The 13,204-nt window shown below is 41.7% G+C and overlaps 1 protein-coding gene across 1 annotated transcript; it reads right to left on the bottom strand.

The window, feature by feature from the left end:
- Positions 1 to 1,439: 1,439 nt before the first annotated feature.
- LOC133887004 (putative disease resistance protein RGA4) lies at positions 1,440 to 8,625 on the bottom strand. The gene is made up of 5 exons (XM_062326915.1): positions 8,426 to 8,625; positions 8,210 to 8,352; positions 7,843 to 8,064; positions 2,759 to 5,895; positions 1,440 to 1,902 (listed from the first exon to the last, which is right to left on the bottom strand). The coding sequence occupies exon 4, from the start codon at positions 5,851 to 5,853 to the stop codon at positions 2,776 to 2,778; it is 3,078 nt and encodes a 1,025-aa protein (XP_062182899.1). The 5' UTR covers positions 5,854 to 5,895; positions 7,843 to 8,064; positions 8,210 to 8,352; positions 8,426 to 8,625; the 3' UTR covers positions 1,440 to 1,902; positions 2,759 to 2,775.
- Between the last annotated feature and the right edge of the window lie 4,579 nt (positions 8,626 to 13,204).

Here is a 13,204-nt window from a genome sequence, read left to right as displayed (position 1 = left end):
GAAATATTCAATCTTCAGAAGGCGGAAAGTAAGTAACATGCTCATATTTAATTTAATAAATTATTAGTAAGTGCGGCAACTAAAAGATGAAGGTAACCAAATAACAAGTTAAAAGCGTAGCCATCCGCTGCATTCACGTGCCTTCACCGATGATGATGGCGGGAACTAGCTACGTCCCAAAGCGGCACCACCTGAACATGTGCATAGATAAGCACCAAAAGGCCACAACAACAAAAACAAAAGGAGACACACTCCTACACCTAAAAACCCCACAAACACGACAACCGAGATCTACGGAAAGACTTCTACCATGTAGCTTGCATGACGCCAAGCGAGACTTCCTCTCACGAGGTCGAAGATTGAAGAACAAAAACACCACGCAAACTAACTTTTGACGGACGACGACATCCTTTTATTAATTACTCCTAAACCACTCATCCGAATTGAACAAGACCAACGCCATCGGAAAGATACCGACAAGACCTACGACCATCATTTTTGGCTTATGGTTGAATTCGACACCGGTCAAACCTCAATTTTCAAATTATATCACTGCACGCAACTGATCGACCAGAACACTAATCTGATGACGGAATCGACCGTTCCCAACTATCCACAAGCATCTAAGGACTAATTAGAAATTACCTTCATGACGAAGAACTTGAATCGACGACGGATTTGACAAAACTCCCAAAAACCACCTTCTCCCTTTCATCTTCTTCTTCCTCCTCCTTCTCCTTTCTTCATCGTTTTCCTTGTCCTTTCTTCCTCTTCCTTTCTTCCTTTCTTCTTTATTCTTTCTCTCTTGGCCAGCCGGCTGGCCCTCTCCTCTCTGCACCCCCTTCCCGTCCCTTCCTCTAGCCACAATTGGCGGTGGCCGGAGGCGGCAACTGCAGGCTGGGCTGGCAGCCGGAGGCGACGGTCAGGCGGTGGCTAGGGTTGGAAGGCATGGGGGCGAGTTGGGCTGAATGCGAGTAGGATCGGGTGGTGATGATCCCACTCGACCTTATCTCTTCTTTTTAAATTTTTTTTCTCTCTCATCCAATGGTTTAGACTTATTGAACTCACTATGGCTTCATCGATTGACCAAACGAGACGTTTGATAGCAAAACGGAATTGTCTCAATGAGATCTACACATCTGCGGTCTAAAGGTCATATTTCGCACCCCTCGTGGGTCCCACGGTCAAATTTTTGAATTTCACATTTTCGGGTATTACATAACAATTGCACATGCTAGTCTCAACAGGCTGAGTGTGGTACCGTGATGCAAATGACATGAGGCTTACTGCTGGTGGTCCAAGGTTCTGAGGAAGATGCATGACTACATGACTAGAGCAAGCAGAGGAAGATTGTGAACGTGTCCGGCCAAAAGTATTTTGGTCAGATCTTGTGAATTAAGTGCCTTGTCTAGTTATCCCATCACAAAATCACAGCTAACTAAAACAAAAGTCCAGTAGCTTTCATGAAATGTGTGGACAATATGTAGTACAAAGCATCATTGTAATTTTCAATAAACATATCCATGTATAAAAGATAGTTCCCTCCTCCTTTTTCCGGGCTTGGGACCAGCTACACCATCAAGTTTTACACCCAAGATGACATAGGCGGAGTTACCTACCTAAAAAAAATCAAAATAAAAGGACAAACACTAGACACCAAAGGAAACTAGAAACACGGTATTACACACTATTAATGACAAACTCAACTAAGTAGAACATACATGGATTAAAGCTTAAGTTCTCTCTTTTTTTGGCTTTTCATTTTTGCTTTTTTTTTAATTTTTATGATTTTTCTTTTTTTTGGATTTTTTTGTATTTTTGCATGCATGGAGAAAAAGGTCACGAGCGGGTAATAGAATAATACAGAGAATAACAACTGTATGAGTCCCTAGGATTGATAACCTGCAAAATAAATAAGCACAGAAAAATAAACATGTCTATATAAATAAGAGAATTTATAATTTAAGAACTCTAAAAGAGAAAGCAGCAACCATCGAGGAGTTAGACCTGAGCAAATGTCCAAAACGCCGATGTTAGCTTAGACCCCATTTGGACACATATAGGGGATAATTAGTAACCATACAGGAGGAGAAAGAACAAGGTTATATATTGAGTTGGTCCAAGACTCAATAAGCAATATCCTCTTTCTTTTCTTCTAATAAAATTTCGAGTTGAAGTTAAAATTTTGAAAGGTGTTAAAACCTATATCAAAAAAGGTTTTCAAGTTTCCATTTAACTATTCGTTTCCGGTACAAATTGACAACAGGAGGAAAAAGAGAAGCTCGACAATTTCATAAGGTAAGGATGGTGACAGTTTCATCAAATGCTAGTCATAACTGCACACTACAGATTAGTCTAAAGTATACAGGTTTGCAACATGCTTCCGATGAAAAACAAGTCCATGCTGAACCTATTTAATCTAAAGTAATCCGCTAATTTAAAGTATAAAACCTCGTTAATCTAAAGTATACAGGTTGATTGATAACCCTAATGAACTTATTTAATCTAAAGTATTAATTGGACAGTCCGAGCATTAAATGGAGATTCAAACAAGGTAGTAATGAAAGACCCAAAACTAAATTTATGTCCAAACAAGTGCGAAATTCAAACAAGATAGCATTAATTAATCAAATAATGGATTCTAGAATGCATTAATTAATCAGAGTGCAGATTTCAAATAAGGGATTCCAGAATGCATTAATTAAATGGACAACCAACAAAATACGCAAAACTTAATTAATGCTCTGTTTGTTCATACCAGGGTGTCTCTCAGCCTCAAGCCCATGTGTAGACGTCCAGGTCTTCTCCATGGAGTTGGTGGCGTTGTTGTCGAAGCCCAGTCACCCACAGTGAGGAGACCTGCTGCATATCCACGCCCAGCCACAGCTGCTCCAATCTTTCCAGCTGCTCAACACACCTCAAATTCGGACAATAGTTTAATCGCAGCTGTCGCACTTGGGGAAGATTCGAGACCCTCTCCAGGCCTTCACATCCGTCAATTAGAAGGACCTCTGAGAGGAACGGGAGGCTCTCCACCACCTTAAGGCTGCCCAAACCTCTTAATTGGAGCACCTTCAAGCTGGTGGCCTCCTGTCCAAGCTGCCGTGGGAGACCTCTCAGCTTGGGACAGAGCTCAAGCTGCAACTCCTTCAACCGAGGGAATAGCTGCATCCTCGGTGGTGGGTCTTTCCACCTTTGCTTCGTAGCAGCTCCATCCTCTGCCCCTTCCTTACATGCTGTCGTTGTTGCTTCTTCTTCTTCAACAACAATAGCAAAGGTCCACTCCTCCCAGTTGGGCATATCCTCAATGACCAATGTTTCAAGCTTGGGGAAAGCCACTTCCTCTACAGATCCGGGATTACCCACCCCACAGCCAACAAATTCGGGTCCAATTTTGGTAATTGCAGTTGCTCCCTCGATTCTCAAATATTTCAAGTTGGGGAGCTGCCCGATTGGAGGAATATGCAGACACGATTTGCAGTCTATGAGGTTCAAGTATATTACTGAAGACAAATGGGTATTAGTACCTAGCCAGGTGGGATACCTCCGACCAAAGAAATTCACAATAACTAGATGTTCCAGGTTGTGTGGAGGTATTAGCTGCTCAAAGGTCCTCTCAATATTGATTACATCCTCCTCAGAATATGGCTCATCTGTATGTTCTGTGCACCATAGATTTAATACTTTGAGATATCTTTTGTCTATTAGCAGTGAATCTGCAGTACAAGGAGTTACTCTTTCCAATTTATTCATTTTAAGGTTCCTCAGTTGCAAAAGAGGACCCAACTCTTCCAGGTTCCATCCATCTTGCATTCGAGTATTATTATCATTGCCACCACCAATTGGAAATCCTTCTAAATCATTGAGAAACTTCAACCCGCATATCCCTTTTGGAACCTGATCTATTGGTGTCCCAAAAAGACCAAGACGTCTTAAGTTGCATAATCGAGTGATTCCTGAAGGAAGACTGTGCAAAGCATCACAACGATCCAAATTCAATATCTGAAGGTTTATGAGAGAACCGATGGACTCCGGAAGATAAGATATGCCAGTGTCATCAAGATCAAGGTATCGTAGATGTATCAAACTTCCAATACAAGATGGAATACTTTGTATAAGTGTGCCATTCAAATTCAAAACTCGAATGTAAGGAAGTCTTCTGAATATTGTATTTTCAACTCTTGGTGACTTGGTACGACGAATAATGAAAGTCCTTGCTCTAGTATGCTCCTTGTCCACATTGGGGAGCAGTATAGAATCCCTATCAGTAACAATTGAAACACGTCGTAGTCTAGACAAAGATTTAGCCTCCAATGATTGTGGTTCTCCACAGAAACATTCATCTTGTGATAAATGTTGAGCAAGCTGCCTTAGAAGATCATGCATTTTGCACCAAGAATAGTCAACATATCCCGGGACTGGTTGAAGGAGATTCCTGGATATCAATTCAACGTAATATTCTTCAGCTGTGTCCTCCATAAGTTGTTCTTCTTGCTCTTGTACAAAACCTTCAGCAACCCAATACCTTATAAGATCATCACGGTATATGTTAAAATCTTCTGGGTATAAGGCACAATAGAGGAAGCATTGCTTCAAATATCGTGGTAGGTCATCATAACTCAAATACAAAGCTCCTCTCAGCTCAATAGGAACCTTGCTCATGGACCAAGCACTTTTATTTATAAACTTTCTCCATTGGTTCTCAGTTTTCTCTTTAGTTGCTAGAACACTAGCAGTAACCTTGATTGCGAGGGGAAGGCCTCCACACATACGAACAATTTCCATCCCTATACCACGTAGGTTTTGCACTTCAGTCTCTTTATTAATGTTCATACTCTTCCACAACAGCTCCCATCCTACATCTTCTGACATCAATTCAACTCGATGCACATCTTCCACCCCAATTGCCCGTGCAATTGTATCACTTCTTGTTGTCACCAGAATTACTGCAGCTACTGCTTCGTCTAACGGAGTTCTCAATAGGTTAGTCCATACCTCATGCTGCCAAATGTCATCCAACACAAGAAAAATATTCTTCTCTTTAATGGATGACTCTAGCTTGCTTTGGAGCTCTTCAGTTGATTCATCTGGCATGTACTGTACGTCAATTTTTCGAAGAATCTCCCGTAAAATTGCAACTTCAGAATAGTCTTTGGAAACACAAACCCATGCATGTTTGTTGAAGATCCCTTTTATTTTTTGGTCATTGTATATTTTCTGAGCTAGTGTCGTCTTACCGACTCCTCCTGTCCCAACAATAGCGAGCTTGTAAGACTTCTTTTCCTTATGCGCCAGCACCAAATCTACTACTTTTCTGCAAGCATGTACGACCTCCTTACCCACAAGGTTGGGTTCAACAAGGTTGGTACTTTTTCTCAGTTTTGGTGCTGAAACTTGTTCAGTAGATTGTGTATCCCTGAGTGATAAAAATACTTTGTCCTTTACAATACTCTCTATTCTTTTGTTCAGGTTTCTAATCTTGACAGCAACCTCATGACGTGTTCGGAAATTAGAAAGGCAAGAGGAAAGGGAAAGGCCGCTGCATGTACTTGAGTTGCTTGATGATGGCGAAGAATCATCCGGCAATAGCTTGCGTCCTTTCGATCTAGCCAAGTCAATAATAATATCGGCGTCATACATAGCATCTCTTAGTTGACCAAGCCAATTGTTAACAGCTGATTCTTCTACGCTCCTTCGCTCTGCATCATTAAGAAAGTGTCGGATTTGGTCCATTCTTCGCTGCAGTTCTATGAGCTCTTCTTTCACACCTAAAATTAGTATGGCCTCCTCTGTAATGAGATCTTGCAACATCTTGGTGCATGATCCAACCAAAGAATATAGTATGGTTGCCATCAAATGAAGACATAAGGGAGATTCACCAAAAAAAACTGTGGGCTGGCAATGAATGCACAAATGTGTTAACACGATATCAAATTGGACAAGCCGACAAGGTTCAAAAATTCAATCGTTCTAATAGAGATTATCACTACTGATTATCACTACCGACAAGGTTCAAAAAAGTAGTTGGCTAGCAATGAATGCACAAATGTGTTAACATGATCTCAAAATTGGACAAGGTTCATAAATTCAATCGTTTTAAAAGGGATTAGCAGAGTTCGCTACTGATTTGCACCATAGGTTTTACACGGCATGTAGGTTACTGGACATCCAGAACACGGGGCTCCATGTTACTAAGTTATATAACACTAAAATCTTCTTACAGGAGTACATATTAACTTCAGTAAATATTCTTACACGGGGCTCCATGTTTTACAATTTTTTTTCTTCACTGGCGAAAAGAATAAAATTCATGAAATTTTACCGAAAGTTTAGTTACTTTTAGTCCTTTGCTTTGTGGGTCCCACATATCAGTTAAAATAAAATTAGATATTTTGTTCTCCTCCGAAATTCCTGAAATTCGTGAAATTTTGATGAAATTTTACTACCTGATGGGGCTTTACTAGTTATATAACACTAAAATCTTCTTACAGGAGTAGGTTTTAACTTTAGTAAGCATCCGTTTTATTTTCATTTACTGAGTAGTATGGTGAGGTGTCGAAGTATCAACTCGTGAGTTAGCATGCTATCCTGTAGGATCGAAAGTGGCAACTAGAGAGGAGTGAATAGGCGCATCAACAATTTTTTACGAAATAGATGATTTTCTTCTATTTTTAATCACCCAACACATCTCAAATCTTGAGCGGAAGCAAAATACTCAGAGAGACAAAGCAAGATGGAAAATTTTAAGGTAATATGACTCCATGGATAGAATATGAACCATATGTTCCATTCAAAACTATTCCATGTGTCTTTGTGCCCAAAAGCTCGCAACTTTGAAGATGAATGAAACAGAGACGAGATAACCGGGCAAGTAAACTCTCTAAGATGATGGTCTAGAGGCAAGAGAATTCAAGACCCCATCACATATATATATGTGTATGTGAATTCTATTCTATGCCTCTAGCATCAAGAAAAATAACTTCCGGTGAATAATTTTTTCTCTGCCTCTGCACTGAACGGTGCTCACATCTACCACACATCGGACTATCCGGTGAAGTCAAAAACCCTCACACAGGACTATCCGGTGAGTGTAAGTTTCCTGCACCGAGACAACGATACAAACTCCAATTCTTTTCAACTTTGGTTAGACAAAATCAACATTGCAGTACATTGCTAAGGGCCTGTTTGGTAGAGCTCTCCCTGATTCAAATTCTCTACGGAGAGTGATTCTCTAGGGGATGTGATTCTGTGGCTGAAAGAGATTCTCTAGAATAAACTATATGGAGGAAATGATTCTGTACAAGAAGTGAATCAGGAGAAACTATTTTTTTTTTCAGCTTCCCGGCTTCTAGTTCATTTCAGAGAATCACTTCCACGGATTCCACTCAGGGAGCTAAAAGTTGAAAGCTGCTATTTGGCAGAGCTCCTCCTGATTTCAGCCGAAAAAAGCTGCTTTAGGAGCTCTGCCAAACAGACCTTAAGCATATGCTAACCAACAAAAACTATACAAGCGTCGATCACTCATCACACAAGATAAACCAAGGCACATCTCAACTTAGTTTCTCATATCTTTTTATTTTGTACTTTCAAATACTGTAAGCTCACATGGCCTTGATTGGAGGGTTATCAACTAGAAAATTACTTACCATCCTGCATACGGAACCTCTAGTAATACACTCGTTTGTTACATTTTGATCTGCTACAGCCCATCATTGTATGATCCATCTTTACATCACTAACAGTAACTAATATAGCAATATCTACACGCTAGCATAGAAGTCACAAATTGCAACAACCTATGGAAACAAAGATACGATATCAAAGTAACATTGGAAGTCTTACCTTACGAACCTAGCTTCCGGCAAGAGAAAATTGTTGATAATAAGATCCAATAGTAATCATCTCCACGGAAACAGTTTCCTCAGATGATCAACCCATCACTACTTTATCATGCAGCAGAATGAGCCCAAGGGAGATGAAAAGTAACTGATAAACCAATTTATAAAATGAATAACAGAAGTTATCAGCCAATCACCAATGGAAAACCAGATAACGCTGCTACACCTGCAAAAATTGGAGAAAGAATGAAAAGGCGAAGTTCTTGCTCGTTGGAAAAAAGGGTGTTCAATCACTGGCTATAAATAGAATGATTCAGCAGAAAACAAGAAGAGTTATCACTGAATTAGAGCTATGGTGATAAAGAAAGTACCTAATTATGGATCGATTGATAAAACACTGATTAGAGTGCTGCAGAAGGAGATCAGAATGTGTCAATGCGAATTTTTTGCTCCCAACAAGATCTCTTCAGTGAGAGGTCCAACAGAAACGGGTGCATCAAACCTTCTGATACCTCTGCGTGGTTAGCACGTGTAAATCAGACATAAATTAAAAGAAGAAAAGGGAAGACTTTCTTGATTAAACGGACCATGTTAACACGGAAGAAAAAGGATGCAACAGCGGAGGAATGGTTGAATTGATCATTTTTCTGACGAAGCCTTCTCTTCTTGCAGATGCGGTTTGTTCAGATGTGTAAACCAGGCGTGTGTTATGAGAAGAAAAAGGAGGAAATCAGAATTCTCTCTTGCTTAACTGGAGCCCATGGAGCTTTCCACAGCCAGCGACACACAATGAGCAGAGCAGAGCGAAAGGATGCAACAGCAGAGTGATGCAGAAGGAGATCAGTATGTGTCAATGCGAATTTAATTTGCTCCGAACAGGATCTCTTCAGTCAGAGGTGCACTGTCAACTCATACAAATCGGGCGTGACTTAAGAGAAGAAAGAGGAGAGAAATCTGAACCTTCATGCACCGATTGATGAAAGGATAAAGAAGCAGAGGAGCCGGTTGAAAACCCAAAGGGCAGTCCCTACTTCCTACTGAAGCATTCCCTCTATTCCTGCTCTCATTGGCATCACTTCAGAATTTAGAAGATCTTGCAGAAAATATGCAACAGTGTTTGCTCTTTCTTGATTGATCAGCAAGCTTGTAATCTCAGTGAAGTCGCCAGTGCTCCCCTCCAAGCTCCAACACAACCGTGAGCATATATGGAGAGGATCCTTTCAATCTTCGAATGGGCCGTGCAGTGCAGCATTATCTCGGTGATAGCACCTCGCCGGCATCTTCCTGGATATATCATTGATGCCATGTAGGTCACAGCTGGCACATGGACCATGCCCTTTGCTTCGTCGCCAATGAGATCAAGGTGACGGATCGTAATCGTGACCCGTCACCTATGATCGTCTCCCATGTACTAAGGAGAAAGACATAAGTGACGGGTAACCTCTTCACCTGTCACTTATGTCTTAATATGAGTGACGGGTAACTAATATCTTTCACCCAAGTGCTGGGAAGAAAGACACAAGTGATCTGGTTACCTGTCACTTATATGAACACATAAGTGATTGGTAACAAGGTTACTCGTCACTTATGTGTAGCTTACTCGGCATGATTGTATTATTTCCTGGCTGTATTCTGGAGCATAGCCAGGATCTAGCAGCCGTCTTCTCCCTGCAAACAACAACAACACATCCAAATCTATATAGACAAATACACTTATATAAGAACTCATTTCATCACAGAATCACAAAGTTTACAAAGTTTCGATCAACTCATATTACATAAGACCTCACAACCTAAAGATTCTATAGTGGAACTCGCCGTGTGTGCTGATGACTTCAGACACCATGAACTCGGTGATCCATCATCGAATATCCGGGAGTGCACCGTTGTCCAAAAAAGAAGCTAAAAATTCCTGCATAATTTGACGCGTAACCAATGTCATGTTGTCATGGAATTAAACTAATTACTAAAATTAGTTATGAATAATCTCGTATTGAACTTACATCGAGGGATTTGATATCCTTCATGCGGAGCGTGAGGAGCATGTTCCGCACAACATAGAATTCGCAGACGTTGCTTGGTGGTTGTCGGTAACATTGCTAAAAAGAAAATATATTGTTAGATCAAACGGAAAAAAAAGCAAAAGAGAGCATTTGGTAATCTATTTGGTAGTACTTACAGCGAACCCGGTCTTGTGTGTCAGTTTGCGGTCGTCTTTCGCGTTATAGTTAGGTTGAGCTCGAAGGTACTAGTCAAAAGCTCTGCATAAAGAGGGACCGATTAGGGAGCATTTGAATGTTAAAAAAGTTAAATATGTAAACCAAGTCAGGAAGAACTTACGCATCGAGGAGTCCTTTTATAGCGCTATAATCACACTGTCTAAGTTTGCCTTTTGGTACTACTGGTCTTGACGAGTTGAGGTACCACACCAAGTTTCACTTGAGGCAAATGACCAGTAAGATCCAATGGCCACCTGTGTTGTGGGCGCCTAGCAGGTAGTTCATTTTGGAATATTATTGCATTGTCTTGGCTACATGGTACACAGCATAGTCGGGATGAAGTTGGATGACCAATATTGTAATAGCCTCAGGGTCAAAAAATACGATGGGATCCTTGTTCTTCTTTGTTTCTTTCATCAAGTGTCTACATATAAGAACACAGTTAGATTCAAGACTTAGTGGTATAATCAATGAATATCCAGTTTCAAGGGACTTACAATGTGAAGATCCGTAATAACGATACGTCCAGGGCATCAAGGTTGAAGATGTCGTATAAGTCATTGAAACCCACAATGAAGTAGATTAGTTAAGAAGTGGCGTTGTTTGTATTCTACAACTATGGATTGAGTATTGCTGTCTCTAACAGTCTGCATGTAGTAATTATGTAGGTCGACACATGCTTTTCCCGCCCTTAATAGGTCATCTACCCTTATCAAGGGCTTCCCATATTGGAATTTCGTGTTGGTACTAGTCCACGCTGCTCCAATGTCTGTGGACTTCTTCACCAGTACAACGGCCTTCGACATCTTCAGCAGGTGCTTCTTAGACCCTTTCTTCTTGGCTTTCTTTTCCTTCTTCTTTGGACTCTTTGGGGGAGACGGAATTGGATCTGGAAGCGAGGCTCCCAGATGCGGAGGAGAGGGCAGTGAAGCCAGCTTCTCTGAAGAAGGAGAAGGTAGTGAAGCTACCTTCTCTAGAAGTGAGGGGCGCGGCGGCGGTGCACTTGAAGCTCGTCCAGACTAGGATGTACTGGAGACCACGATGTCACCCCTCTTCCGCTGGATCCTTTGATGAAGAGCTTCACCCAGAGTTGTAACTTCATCATGGGGGGGGGGAGCTCCAACACGTGATCGGTGGCATTGATATGTACCATGTCCATTGTAACCATGGTGTAGCCATCACGTATCGGTATCATATATAAGATACGGACGTCTGGAAGCACCTAGCCCCTTGTAACCTTGATGAGATACCCACTAGGCCTGATTACGAGGCTGCAGGGCATGGGCTCTTCTAGCAGGTCAATCGTATCTGGCTCAGTCACAACAACAGCTACTTGTTGATCGACCTCCTTAGAGGCGTAGCTACTCTTCCCTGCAGCTATGGGGCTAGCTTCCTGTGACGTGGAAATCTCTATTCCCTATGATGCAAGTTGCCCCATGATGCTTGCATAAACTTTCCGGGTGATGTCCCATGTAATTGCATCCATGCCCACTGCACCTGACATCTTCCTCTTCTTGTATTTCCAGCCCTGGAAACTTGATACACCTCGCACTCGACTTGGCTCTCCAGGTTTCCCAGCACCGCTGAGAGAACATCATGTTCCCTAATCCCAGTGATAGAACCTTGGCTAGCTTTGGCTGCCTTTTCTTTTACTTTTTCTGCAACTGACTGGGTTTCACTGTTTCTGAATGTGATTTCGCCACTTTCGAACAGCTCACCCCTTGCACGCAAATACAACCGCGATCGTCCCGTGAATTGCAACCAAGGATTTTTGCGGCCTTCTCTGGCTAACTTATCGTCCTCTGCCTACCATTTCTCCCTTTTCTAAGCATACCTGGTTGCACCGGTCCTGTGGTTGTGCTTGTTCCTAGACCAAAACTGCTTCTTCTCCCCACTCTCCTTTTTGAACTGTTCTAAGTTCTTCATCTTCACAAAAGCATCCCAATATTCCTCTTTCAAGTGCTTGTAGCTCTCGAAGGGCGTCACCCATTTAGCCAAGAACCGATTAACAAGTTTGCTCTTAAAGCTTCGGTGAAGTTTCACGATCGTTTTCATTGCTTCATTGACCGCGGTGATTGTTTGATGCTCGCTCATGTTTCTAGGGTACTCCAGATATTCCTTGACGACATTATCGAACAAGTCCCTCTTCTCTTCATCACTGAGGTCATCGAACTTAGTCGTTATCAGCACCCTCTCCCAAGCAATGAGCCATGCGACCCTTCGAAATCTATTCAAGGACTTTTCATCCATAGGTTGCTTGTCAACGTTGATTCCCGTGACGGTAACCTTGTCCACCAGCCACTGTGTTTGTGACCTTGGCTTTCGAGCTCGTGCATCACTACCAGCTGTCTGGCTTGGAGACCGCGCTTCCTCTATCTAGAGAGAAAACAAGAGGAATTGACATAAACAAAAAAATATTTCTCCATTCAAGAAGTATAAAATGCATTGACTCATATCAATACCTCTTCGGCGGGGTCGTATTCTTTGCTACTTGCCCTACGTCGGCTCTCCCGCTCGCATGGAACATGGCTCGGGCTGTGATATTGGCTTTTGCTGCTGCCGGAGGAGGACGACATGTGCGGGCTTGGGCTCCTATCCGCCCCATCTTGTGTCGGGGTGGCCTCTAGTGCTAGCATCCTCTGTGCTTGTGATTTCTTAGGGGTGACAGTCCTCTTCTGCCCTATGAAAATCAAGTGTAGTATATTCTATTCTCAATAGAGGAAAGAAAAAGGAATCAAGGAATCAAGATTAAGAACATGGTAGCATCAGTCTAACTACAAGAGGTGTAGAAAGGTAGCTAATTTTGACAAATTTGTCTAACTACACGACATCAAAGATATACTCCCTAACCCAAGCAATAATATATTATCTTTGAACAAGACATTAGCTACTGATCCCCTCTCAATATACTCAGATACTAATATCCTGTGGTAACTTTCGGAGCAAAATCCCCATATTCTAACAAGATTCATATGATTAATCCTACCAATAGCTCAAAGGACCAATGATTTGCAAGACAAGCAAGAAATATGCTCCCCTCTACACTTTATCAGCAGAGGGAGCTCTAATCCATAAGTTCACAAATCTAAGAAGAACAGAAAAAATAAGTTAAACGACTATTGCTAAGTGAAACATGTCTATTTAGCC

Source organism: Phragmites australis, chromosome 12 (assembly GCF_958298935.1).
Source record: "Phragmites australis chromosome 12, lpPhrAust1.1, whole genome shotgun sequence".
NCBI lineage: Eukaryota > Viridiplantae > Streptophyta > Magnoliopsida > Poales > Poaceae > Phragmites > Phragmites australis.
This window is presented reverse-complemented; position numbering and strand designations above follow the sequence as displayed.

Bases quoted from the DNA above. Each gene is read 5' to 3' on its own strand.
- LOC133887004 (XM_062326915.1), bottom strand. From the start codon at position 5,853: ATGGCAACCATACTATATTCTTTGGTTGGATCATGCACCAAGATGTTG.